Genomic DNA, 13742 nt, shown 5'->3' with positions numbered 1-13742 from the left:
ACATCCTGTGTTCTGATATCCTGTGTTCCAAGGCCCTCCCAGCTCAGACATCCTGTGTTCTAAGGCCTTCCCAGCTCTGAGATCTATTCTGCTTTTTCCTCTCCATTGTAAGGTTTTGATTCTGAGTGTATGCAGGACTGGTTTTTATTATCCACATATGCTGAATGCCTCTAGTAGTTTGCATGGCCAGGGTGGTTATTGGAATAAAAGGGTGCCCACAATACTCTTTTTCAATCTCAGGGATCACCATTCTATGTAGGCTAGAGCAATTCTAGAAATCACTGACCTGGGACCCTGAGCAAGCTACTCTAGGGGAAACAATGAGGAATCATACAGAGAGATAAAAGCTTGGAGAGTGATCTATCAAACTGAACCTGAAAGAATTTGGGTAGTAAAAACACCTTACTTGGGTAGTAAACAGCCTTAAGGCTGGCTGGAGGGGCCTTTGAGATAATGCAGAGCAATGCCCCTTTTTTCAGAGGAGAAAACTGAGATTTAAGTTACATAGGCTGTATGGAAGCACTGGAGGAAATTTGACCCCAGGCAATTGACTATTGGCAGGTGTTGAAAGTAGATGGAGAGTACAGGCCTTTGAATCTAACAGACTTGGATGCTAATTCTGCTTCAGACATTTACTAGTCACTGATAACTAGTTATTTAAACTCTAATCAGCCTCAGTTTTATCTGTGAAATGGACATCATAATAGCATTGACCTTCTGGACTGTTGTGAGGAGCAAATGAGCTAACATATGTAAAGTGCTTAAACTCACAGTTTAAGAAGCTGAGCTGTAGAGTAGCAGAACACAGTAGGTGTTTAATTAGTGTTTTTTGAATTGAAAAATACACTGGGGCATCAGCATGAAATGAGAAAATGAACACAAATTGTTTTGTGAACCTGAAATTACTATCTAAATGCCAGTATAATTTTTATCCCCCTTCCCTTTTCTGCCCCCACTGATGGTTTCAGTCAACATCCTCTGTTTTTCTGTTGCAATTCATACACATGGAGCCAGGAGTCTTCCTCCCAGCTCCTGTGCACCCACCCCCACCCCACCCACAGCAGGGGTGGGCAGGTTTGGTCTCCTCGGAGCCCAGCCGCTGTCTGGGAAGCCACAGTCATTTGTTGCTAAGCCCCAATTTGCAGTCATTATGTGGTGAGTGCTGATTGGGGAAATCATTATTTATGAGCGATTAACAGTAAATAATAGTAAGGGGTTAATTGGAAGCCTTCTCCACCCATCCCCGGTTCTGCCTGGACAATGGCCCGAAACTGAGATCTATCTCCCTAAATCCCTCTCCTGGAGGATTCTCTTATCCCGTCCCCCAGTGCTCCCTCCCCACCACCACCACCCCCAGCAGCACTGTACTCTTTTACTTATTAATAGCACCTGGAAGGAGCCCAGGAATTCTGCCTCCAGACAATGTCTGGGCCTTTTCCTTTTAGAGGTTTTGTGAGTCTCCCTTACCTTGCCGCCCCCTCCCAGAATGCTCCCTGGGCTAGGGCTGGGGGCTGACAAAGGATTGAGGGGGAGGGGCCGAGCAAGGGCCCTAACTACCTGTTTCTCCTCCTTCTGACCAACTCTACAAATGGCAGAGGCCCATCAGATTGGCCAGGGAGAGGCTATGTTAGAAAATTAATAACAGTTCAGAGACAGACTAGCCCTTTTCCTGCCTACAAAAGCAAGTGGGGAAAAGAGAGCAGTTGAGATTATCTCTATTTTACAGAGGAGGAAACTGAGGCTCAAAAGAGAAAGTGCTCTGACCAAAGTTACCTGGCTAATAAGAGATGAGGGAGAGAAATTCAGGATATTCTCTTAAGAATTATAGCTCACATTTAAATTGTGCTTTAAGGTTTATAAGCTGCTTTACACAACAATTGTGGAAATCGAACCTGTGATCTGGAACTTTATTTGGCAAATGAGGAAACAGACCCTCAAAAATTTAAAAATTATACAAGTAGTAACTTTCAGAGGTAAGATTGAAAAATAGCTGCTCTGACTCAAGAGTTTCCACTGTCCTGAATTGTCTCCTGACAAATAACAGTATTCTCCCCCTCCCCTCCATTTTGTAGAAGAGAAGTTTGAGTTCTTTACTTATGGCTATATAGGTAATAATTCTCTAAATCTGAACTCAAGTCTCCTTGAATCCGTATGGTATATGTTTGGGGCTTCTTCCCTAGCCATTGCTGTACCTGCAGGCAGGAGGCAAGATTTCTTGAGATCTCTTCCAGCTCTACACTGTATGATTCCCTAATGAGCTCATCATCAGGGGCCCTGAGAATGGCTGTCTCTATGTGTGAATGTGTGTGTGTGTGTGTTTTGTTTAGTTAAGTTTCGGTTTTAAACTGGGACTCCCGTGTTCACTGGAGCTGAATCAGAATCTCAGCTCAGCATTCAATGCTGCCTTGCCCAGAGTGACTTTCCCTTGTTTCTTACTTCTGAATAACAAAACTCTCATCATTTGGGAGCAGAGTAGGCAGAATCTTTGACTGTCCGCAGCACTTTTGGAGAGTTTGAAATATCTGGAAGTCCAGTTGGGAGCTTCATTCCCCAGTCTGGATGATTGGCAGATTCATAGAATTTAAAATTGAGTGGGGCCTTAGAACATCAGAACACCTAAGCTGGAAAGGTACTTTGGAAAATCAGATGTCACAGTTAGGCTAAAATGTCAATGCAAAATATCCCTAGAATGCAGAATTGTGAAAGAGGCCTTAGGTCATAGAATTTAAGCTGAATGAGTCCTTGGGCTATAGGATGATAGAGCCAGAAGGGGCCTTTCTGAGAATACAGAGGGATTGTCAAACATGGAACAGCAGAGTTAGAAGGGATCTTAGAACAGAGAATGTCAGAGGTGGGAGAGATATTTAGGCCGGGTGAGTCCATCACCCACATTTTCATAGGGAACAGGGACACCGATGTAGAGCTGGGATCTTATCTAGTCCAATGTCACATTTTACAGTTAGGAAAAGCAGTGTCCACAGAGAAGAACCACTTGCCACTTGCCATTGATGTGCAGCATCATGATTCATCTCCATGTCTTCTGACACGTATTCTCATTACTCCACATACTACACCGGGACTTAAGCTTTTTCCACTCTTGACCCTTTTTTGCCCCAGAAACTCTTACGTGACCCTGAGTATATAGGTATATTTTATATATATTGGTATATTACATATATAGATATATATATATATACATAAAATGTACCTATATATACATATATTGACTGATAATAAACCATAAGTTCATGATCCCCATATTCAGTTATGTAACCCCATGTGAGGTCATGATCCACAATTTAAGAAACATTGCCCTATGTTACTTCTTCCATCTTTCCCTCTAAATAGAGGACAATGGCAGTTCTTGACTAGATACTAGGATAGACTTAGGGTATATCTCTTGGAAGTTCTACTGAGGCAGGAACACCTTTCCCAACTTATAAGAATTTCTACCCTTCAAAGGTGCCCCTGATTAAGTTGCTTCAAATGAGCAGATTAGGAAATATATCCCCTCAGAAATGCTTTTCTGACGAGGTTGGGCTGATTCCCCACCCTTCCCTGGGCCCAGTCCTCTCTGTAATCTGATGAACAGGAAATTCTAATAAATGGCCAAGTTTATTTTCATAAAGCTACATAGCGAGTCCTCTGGACAAAGAGAGATACCATCAGCCTTGCAAGCATCACTGAGTGCTTGGAAGATTAAGTAATACATTGTTTTTGCTGGCCCCTGGCCAGATTTTTAATGTGAAGTGAGACAGATAGGAGGGTAAAAATGACAGTCAGGTCACACATTATGTTTGCTGTTGCTTTAGATGCTGGGGTATTCATCCTTCTCATCTCCCAGCTAAAAAGACCAGAATCACATTGCTTTCAGAAGCTAAACAATATGAGATGGGAGGGAGAATGAAACTACAACCAATTGTCTTCTTCTGGGGTTCCCCTCTGACTGGGAAGGGCCAGGTTGGAGGTGGAGAGGGAAAAGGTTAGAGAGGCAAGGTTTACCCTTAACAAGGAAATCTTGGCAAGAAGGAATAACCATAATTCCTAATACTGGTACCCTCTATAATTCACAGGGAGGCAAAGTGGTACAAGGGAAAGACCAGTTGGTTTGGGAATCACAGGACCCAGGTTTAGAGAACTTCTGTTCTCTAGGACTTCTTTGAACAAGGGCAACCTTTGTCTTGGCCTGTTTCCACATCTATAAAATGATGAGTTTGAATTAACTAGATGGTCTCTAAGGTTCCTTTCAGCTTTAGCTTAGAGATCCTGAGTTGCCATTTTGAATCTATGAAATCAGAAACAATAATCCTTAGCTTTTTCATCTGGAAACTGACAAGGTTAGATTGGATGGTCTCTTAGACCTTAGATCCCTTAATTCAATAACTTTCACTTTAGTATTCTTACTGCTATGACACTGCAGAGAAAGAAGCTCACTTTAGCCAAAGGGATCAAAGGCTTTGAATCTGACTAGGTCCCAGAGGATCTCCTTTGGTTTTCCACTCCCCTGAAGAAGAGCAAAGCAAAGGGTCCTTTGTGAAATTGACTGGGGAATAAATCTAAGTCTGAATCCAGGAAAGAAACTCCTCTAATTAATTGGCAGTGACCAACCAAGATGTCCTTGGCTCTGTGAGCATTCTAATCCCAAGCAGAAATGTTCAATCTAGAGAATAATAGCTCTATTGATACTGCCAAAGATAGTCCCATGAAGAGACCTCAATCCCCAAGCCTCCATGGTTAGTTTAATGACTGGATGGAATTGAGAAGAAATTTCCCTCCTTACTGCTCATCAGGACTATCTGATTCATCCTGCCCATCCTCAGACCAAGGTTGTCTAATGTTTAGGTATAGCATTGACTGATTGGGAGCCAAGAGAAGAGAAAGATCTGTCCCACACAGGACAGTACTTAGCGGCAGAATAGATTAAATGAGTTTCAAGCCCCCAGTTAGCCAATAAGTAGCTTTGTGATCTTAAATGAGGCATTTAACCTTAGTTCTTCATCTATGAAATGGAGATAACAACCTAGGTATGATCTGCCTCCTTGAGAGAAGCAAAGCCATTTGGAAGGGTTATAGTAATTAGTAGTGCAATCGCTATTATAATTTTCTAAGGTCCTCTTCCAGCTCTGTTTCACTTTCATCTCCAGAATTCTGCATTCTGAGGTCCTCTGCAGCTTTGATATGCTGTGTTCCAAAACTTTTCTGAGGCTTGATAATTTAATGTTCTAAGAACCCTTCTAGTGCTGACATTTCTGTGCTCTAAGGTCCCTCCCTAAGGTTCTAAGCTCCTGCCTTCAATGCCTCTATAAATTGTTAGGTTATGACAGTTGTGCTCAGTAGTCAGACAAACACCTGATAAGATCCCAGGAAGGGAGAGAAATATTTGATGTGGTCATTGGGAGAGACAGAATTTTCATTCTTAAGAACCTATGGGGCTCATCTTGAATTCTCCGGTTACTCCCAGTTTTAGACCCCTTTACCATCCTAGAACCTTGATGCTGAGATCATTCCATCTTCAGCGTCTGCTCATCCTCTCCTGTTTTCCTTTTCAGGATCTTGGTGAACATGGACAACAACATCATCCAGCACTACAGTAACCATGTGGCTTTCCTGCTCGACATGGGAGAACTCGATGGCAAAATTCAGATCATCCTCAAGGAGCTATAGGGCCCCAGAGTTGCTCTGTCCTTGGACCTATGGGCCTACATTTGACTCGCAGAGCCAGAACGTAGCCCTAAAACCCCGACACAACCTTTTTCTATGCCTCAGTGTTCTCCCTTACTTGAATGCACTCACCCGGGAGAGAAGATGCTCAGTCTTCAGAAGCAGCCTTTGCAGCTCCCAAGAGAAGCCTTTTGCCCCTTTGGGGTGCCGCTCTGTCTTTGATTCCAGAGACAGCTGCCATCCCAGCCTTCAGACTCTTTCCTACTCCATTCTTGAGAGCAGATCCTTCTTGCTTCTTGCACTGGGGGCTGCCCTGTTGTGCCCAATGGTCAGACATTTTGATTGGGATATCGGTGGTCTTGACTTCCAAGGCCACTCTTGTGGCATCTCCCATTTCCAGACAGAAGACACAGGGAGGCAGATGGGGAAATTTCATTTGTGCAAGAAAAAGACATTTGAAGCCAGATCAGCCACATCAGGCTATACGCTCCCCACTCATTTCCCCAACTAAAGTATAACTGGTTTTGCTCTTAAAAGAGGCTATCATTGTGTCATTCTCCGACGCCTTGGTCACTAATTATCTGGTCATATTGCTACTTTGCTACTCTCTGATACCCTGTTCCAAACTGAGGCCATGCTGCTGTTTGATATTGTTGCAATTCATCTCTCTTACAATCGGACACCTTGTTGCTATTGTCCTTGTTCAGGTCTGTTACTAGAAAGGTAATTTGAGGTTACGTTACTACCAGACACTAAGTTCAGTCGTGCATTTGTGTACTTTGTAGGCTTTCATTCCACTGCATGGTGTTATCCAGTCATTCCTAGAGTCAGCTTTACAATCCATTTGAGGTCATACTCCTTCCTTGGTACCGTGTTGCTATACAGCATGATATTACTACTGGATGTTGAGTTGCCATTGTTTGATAAGTTGCTCTTCGATTCTAGGATAGTAGTTGATGCTGCATTGTTTGAAACTATGCTATTGCTCATAGTAAAATACAATGTCATTTCTTGCCACTGTGTCACTCTGGTGACCATTAGTTATCTGGTTAATGATGATGATCATTAATTATCTGGTTAATGGTGATGATCATTAGTTATCTGGTTAATGATGATGATCATTAATTATCTGGTTAATGGTGAAGATCATTAGTTATCTGGTTAATGGTGATGATCATTAGTTATCTGGTTAATGATGATGATCATTAATTATCTGATTAATGATGATGATCATTAATTATCTGGTTAATGGGGATGATCATTAGTTATCTGGTTAATGGTGATGATCATTAATTATCTGGTTAATGGTGATGATCATTAATTATCTGGTTAATGATGATGATCATTAATTATCTGGTTAATGGGGATGATCATTAGTTATCTGGTTAATGGTGATGATCATTAATTATCTGGTTAATGATGATGATCATTAATTATCTGGTTAATGGTGATGATCATTAATTATCTGGTTAATGGTGATGACCATTAATTATCTGGTTAATCTTGTTATTTTGCTGTTTTGTTACTGCCTAATACCCCATTTTTAACTGAGAACATGCTGCTGTTTGATATTGTTGCAATTCATCATTGCTACAATACGATACCTTGTTGCTAACGTTATTGTTCGGGTCATTACTAGAGAGATAATTTGAGTCTGTGTTACAGTCACCACATTTAATTCATGCATTTGTGTTCTTAGTAGGTTCTCATTCCACTGTGTCTCATTCACCTGGTTACCACTGGAGATATCATCACAACTTATTCCTTCTGTTTGAGATCATATTTTTCCCTCAGTGTCCCTAGACATTGATACAATGGTATTACCAGTGAATATCAAGTTAGTGTTGCTTGATAACTTTTTGTTAAGAGGCTACCAGTTGATCTTTACTGATATTTGATGCAAGGGTACTAGTTGATACCACATTGTTTGAAACTGTGTTACTGGTCACGTAACATAAACCGTCATTTGCTGCCATATTTTATTGGATCCTGTTGTTGTCTACCGATGTTTTGTTAATATGTGATACATTTCCTGAGTATACTTTTGTCTGTGTTTTATATATATATATATATATATAAAATATAAATATGTATTGTATATATATATGCAACATTTTATATTTTTCATGGGGACATTTTTATCATTTCAAACAATGTGTTATTTCACATTTCTTGGATTTTTTAAATGTTTTGTATTGTATTAGTATGTCATTAATTAATAAAGGACTGACTACATGACACACCAGATGTGAATATGACTTCCTTTTGTAAATGTCTCCAGAAATCAGAGTCAAATAGGTCAGCTTCATTTGACTGAACCTTCTCTCTCTTAATTTGTGTGTGTGTGTGTGTGTGTGTGTGTGTGTCTGTCTGTCTGTCTGTCTGTCTGTCTCTCTCCAACCCATAAATGTTTTGAGGACTGATAGAGAAGTATCTGGAATGGTCAGAACAGAGATGTCATATATGAGGAGATCTGAGGACTTAGGATTTCTATTTTATCCAAACCCTATATATAAAAAGGATATTGATTGTCGCTTTGAAGCATTTTACAAATAATATATCCACCTCTGGTTCTCACAGAAACTTTGTAACAAAGGCAAGAAAAGACTATTATCTCCATTTCACAAATGAAGAAACAGAGGCCTAGAAAAATGAAGTCTCAAACTCACATTTCTATAGAATCTTAAATTCTATCAATCATTTTTTTATGCACTGGAAGGTAGGCAATATAAATATTATCATCTCCATTTCACAGATGAGGAAACTGAGGCTGAGTAAGGGATCTGCCCTTGGTCATACAATTTGTAAGTGGTCAATACAAAATTTGAATGTAGGTTTCCTGACTTCAGATCCATTGCTCTATCTACTACATCAAATAGCCTCTCCAAGAACCATAGTGCAAAGACTTGCCTGTATAGCTTTAAGAACCTTGTATAGAGGTAGAAAGCATAGAAGAGAGAAAGTCAGGGGATCTGGGTTCAAATCCCAGTTCTGGAATTTGCAGTATGACAGTAACTTTCTTTCCCTGAGTCCTATTTTCCTCATCTGAAAAATTAAAGCGATGGACTAATGATCTGGAATTTTAAGTTTGAGTTGTTACAGTATTTCACACTGAAAGAAACCTTAAAAACGTTCTAATCCAACTCTCTTATTTCATGGATGGGGAAATGGAAATCCAGAGAAATATCTTTGCCCAAGTATATTTCAAGTTCTTCCAACCTGGGTGCAAAGGTTTATAACAATGAACTACCTTTGTCATAGTAGCAAAAACATTGGCCTTGCAGGTGGGAAGACTTGGATTCAAATGCTGCATTTAACATTTCCTAGCTCTGTGACTCTGGGCAAGTCCTTTAATCTCTCAGCCTCAGTTTCCTCATTTGGAAAATGAGGATGGCACTTATTCCTTAAAATTGTGTATATACACATTTCCATATCCATAAATGTGTGTACATATAAATGTGTATATACATGTATGTACATATATGTAAATAAATATATGTACATAGCGCCTTACAAATTTGAAGTCCTATGTCAGTTATCATTATAATCATATTTGTTGTGCTTCCTTCCTATCTCCAAGCTAATGCACCTTCTTTGAGAGATATATGAAGAAACTACTGAGGGGAGATCAAGATAAGAAAGAGAAAGAAGACTAGAATCCCTATATCAAAAATACCCAGCTCAATGGCACTGAGTCACCTATGCGGCTCCCAAAGTCTGCCCTGACTTTGAATGTCAGAGATTTCCTTCCCAGGAAGGGAGACAACACACACACACACACACAAAAAAACAGAAAGGGCTTGCAGGAAAACAGCAGGTGATGTCTTGAAAAGGTTAGCTGGGAGACCTAGATTCCAGGGCCAGCTCTACTACTCAGTCCTTGTGGATAATTATGGGTGAGTGAGGTCTAGTATCTTCTGCAAAATGGGGAATAATGATACCCACCCATCCTTTTTTGCAGAGATCTCTGCAAGGGTCTAATAAGACCTTGGCTGTGACATAATACAGATGGGTGTTGTTCTTCCCATATCAGGACTACTCACTGAAGACAAGAAAGGAGATAGGACAGATTTATGTCTTAAACAGAAGGAAAAGATATCTCTATGGAAAAGACAAAATCTTCCTTTTCTTTCAGTTATAAAGAGCAAAGTGCCACATCCACCTATTGTTTAGGGGAAGTCTTAGTTTCAAGAAATTTACTTCTAAAACTATAAGACATTAAAACTAAAAGAAGTCTTAGAATATAGAATGTCAGAGCTGGGAGGGATCTTAGAATCTAGAATATCAGACCTGAAAGGCACATTAGAACAAAGAATGTTCGAGCTAAAGAGATGCTTAAAAAGTAGACTTTTGAGTTACCATCTTAGAATATAAAGGTTAAATGGCAAACTAGCAGAACTAGAAAGAACAATAGAATTAAGAATATTAAAGCTGGAAAGGGTCTTAAAATGGGGGCATATAATATAGGAAATGAAAGCGACTTCTCAGAGATCATTTAGTCCTACTCCTGGAAATGGGAACCTGTCACAGCATCTCTGACAGGTGGTAATTTCATCAAACAAGAACTTCCTACATAAGATTCTAGTTCATCTAAGCAAGTTTTTCTATATAGTAAGCAGAAGTCCACCTGCTTGTGATTTCCACCATTTGTTCTAGTTCTCCTATTTGGGCCTATGTAGAATAACCCCATGATGACTCATCAATTACTTGAACCCAGATATCATAACCCCATTAAGTCTTCTCTCAGGGCCAATTAGGTGGCACAGTAGATGGAGCACTGAGATTAGAGTCAGCAAGATCTGAGTTCAAATTTGATCTCAGATACTCTCTAGTTGTGTGACCCTGGGCAACTGTATTTACCTCAGTTTTCTCATCTGTAAAATGTGCTAGAGAAGTAAATGGCAAATTGTTCAAGCATCTTTGCCAAGAAAAGCTCAAGTTCAGTCACAAAAAGTTGGACCCAGCTGACTGAACTGTAGTAGAAACTGCCATGTAAAGAGGCAGAGAGGGAATCAGCTTCAGAGCTAGAAGTGAACATAGAGGCTCTTTAGTCCAATCCTTTTTACTGAGAAGGATTCTCAAGGCCTAGAGTGTTGACTTGATAGAGTCACAGGCAGGAGCAGGTTTTAAATCCAGGTCCTCTGAGGCCCTACTCAATGCACTATCCTACCACACAGCCTTCCAAGAGACTGGGAGTAGGTTCCTGCATCTCATTTCTAGAAGGAAACCCAGCTATTGTGTATATGGGCTCCAGCTGGCCTCCTGGGTTATAACGAAATCCAAGCACAATTGTTTGGTTGTTGTCCTTTGTTCTCGAAGAGAACATCACTCTGTTACACAGAGTCGGGGAACAGTGTGTCCAACTGTGGCTGATAGCTCGGCATGTTCTGCCACAGGTTAGGCACAAATAGTCCATGTGAACAATCGGGACGGCTTCTCTAACTGCACATCTCTGAGCTGATTCACTTCTGCTTTGCTCATAGGGCATAGCACCTTCTCTGATGAGGGCACACCATGCTGGGTGATCCTGTGCCAGTATCTCCCATGTCATGCAATCCATTCCAAAGTTCTCAGGAGATACTTTTGAGTATCCTTGGAGTATCACTTTTTCTGATGACCTTGTGAGGGCTTGCATCTCATTTCTAGAAGGAAACCTCTTCTATGGGCTCTAGTTGGCTTTCTGGGTTATAACTGAGATCCACACAGGGAGCTCTGTCTTTATTTCCTTAGTTACTCTCTGTGCCCCTGGACTGACCTCTCCCAAAGCCCTGCCCCTCCAAATGGACAACGGGCCTGCCTAGAGGGCTAGTTCACTTTATCTCTGTTCTTAATGACTATCACCTGCATCTGCATTCACTCAGGGGAAATTCTGCTGTTGCCCCTTGTCTGAGTGCTGGCCCCAAATTCCCTAAAGCCAGAGGAACTGACAAAGGCCATGGGTGTTTTATCCACTCTGCAAATATCTTGGGGAAACGAAAAGAGCCTTTCCTTCAAAAATCTCCCCAAAGCTTCTATCCCAGAGAGATCTCAAAGGAAGAAAAGGGACCATATGTGCAAAAATGTTTGTGGCAGCCCTCTTTGTAGTGGGCAGAAACTGAAAACTGAGTGGATGCCATCAATTGGAGAATGGCTGAATATAAGTTATGGCATATGAATGTTATGGAATATTATTGTTCTGTAAGAAATGACCAACAGGATGATTTCAAAGAGGTCTGGAGAGACTTACATGAATCGATGTTAAGTGAAATGAGCAGAACCAGGATATCATTGTACACAACAATAGCAAGATTATATGATGATCAATTCTTATGGATGCGACTCTTTTCAATGATGAGATGATTCAGGACAGTTCCACTGGTCTTATGATGAAGAGAACCATCTGCACCCAGAAAGGGACTGTGGGACTGAGTGTGGATCACAACATAGCGTTTTCACTCTTTTTGTTATTTAGCTTGCATTTTATTTTCTCATTTTTTTTTCCTTTTTGATCAGGTTTTTCTTGTTCAGCAAGATAATTGTATAAATATGTATGCATATATTGGATTTAACATATATATTTTTTACTATGTCTAACATATATTGAATTACTTGCCATCTAGGGAACAGGGTGAAGGGAAAAGGGGAAAATTGGAGCACATGGTTTTGCAAGGGTCAATGTTTAAAAAAATTATCCTTGCATATATTTTTAAAATAAAAAGCTTTAATTAAAAAAGAAGAAAAATCTTCCCAAAACAACTTGTAGGCATTGAATCAGGAATGGTAGAACTGCAAGGGATCTTAGCAATCCCAGAATCCTAGCACTTCTAGAACCCTGTGACTTTATCTAATGGAAGAAACTTTAGAAGTCCTCTCCTTCAACCCCTAGTTAAAGCTCAGACTGTCTCTACAACACACACACACACACACACACACACACACACACACACACCACACACACCACACACACACACACACACACACACACACACACACACACACACACACACACTGGCAGCCTGATACAATGTGAATGATACTCAGGAGATTTGCTATATAGATTCAGCTCTACAATGAACTCTTCTCTGTGTATCCTTCTCTGGACCTGGTACTCCTCTGTTAAAGGAAACAAACTTTACTTTGTTAAAGTACAAATGCTTATTATTAGACAAGCTCAAGGTCTTCTTTACCTTTCTCTCTATCATGAATATACTTTGGCAATCCAATGACCCTTATAGTACTTTTTATTGGAATGTCTTTAAATTCGTAAGACACATGGGATTGCAAAGGCAACCAATTATATTGAAGTCATTATCAAAAGAAAATTTACATTCATAAACTTGTGGGGATCTGTTTTGCTTGACCATATATGTTTGTAATGAGTTTTATTCTTACTTTCTCAATGGAGAAGGAGGGGAAAGGAGTAGGGACCAGAAAGAATTCAGATCCGAAAATAATATAAAACTGAATTTTGGAAAACATAAAAAGAAAATGATGAGTCCCAAGTTAAGAACCATAAGATTAGAGGAATTCCAAAGTCTTTTTCAGGATAGCATTCTGTATTCTACAAATTATTCCCCATTCTTATAGTCTAATGTTCTTATGGACCCATTAGGTTCTGACTGTCTATATTCTAATGCTCCTTTCACTGACATTCTAAGGTCCCTCCCAGCACTAGAAATATATAACATAACTATGTAAGTTCTAAGTCCCTTCCCACATTGACATTCTATGTTCTAAGATTATTTCTAGATCTGAAGACAATATCCCTCCCAGCTCCAACATTCTAAGGTTTCCTCCAGCTTTCCTACTTTCTGATTCTATGTTCTGGCCCAAACCCTGTTTTCACAGATTATTACACCAAACCTTCCAAACCAAAAGTGTTTCTTTTCTTTTTTTGAAAAAAAAATTGGCAATTGGGGTTAAGTGACTTGTCCAGGGTAACACAGCTAGTAAGTGTCTGAGACTAGATTTGAACTGAGGTCCTCCTGACTGTCTATCCACTGCACTGCCTGGCTACCCCATGTGTTTCTGACTTTAAAATCCAACTGTCCTTCAGGTTTTTCTATGAACTTTGTTTGCATTCATACAAGGCCAACATCCGA

The 13742-nt window shown here is 40.2% G+C and overlaps 1 protein-coding gene across 1 annotated transcript in view; it reads left to right on the top strand.

The window, feature by feature from the left end:
- Positions 1-7898, top strand: part of GRHL3 (grainyhead like transcription factor 3) — a 47515-nt gene extending 39617 nt beyond the window's left edge. Inside the window, exon 16 of the mRNA XM_074305844.1 lies at positions 5550-7898. Coding sequence (XP_074161945.1) covers positions 5550-5664 — 115 coding nt within the window. The 3' untranslated portion in view covers positions 5665-7898. The remainder of the gene's footprint in view (positions 1-5549) is intronic.
- Positions 7899-13742: the final 5844 nt, after the last annotated feature.

The sequence above is a fragment of the Sminthopsis crassicaudata genome, chromosome 3 (genome assembly GCF_048593235.1).
Source record: "Sminthopsis crassicaudata isolate SCR6 chromosome 3, ASM4859323v1, whole genome shotgun sequence".
In the NCBI taxonomy this organism is placed as follows: domain Eukaryota; kingdom Metazoa; phylum Chordata; class Mammalia; order Dasyuromorphia; family Dasyuridae; genus Sminthopsis; species Sminthopsis crassicaudata.
The sequence above is the reverse complement of the archived record's forward strand: the minus strand, read 5'-3'. Positions and strand labels throughout refer to the sequence as shown.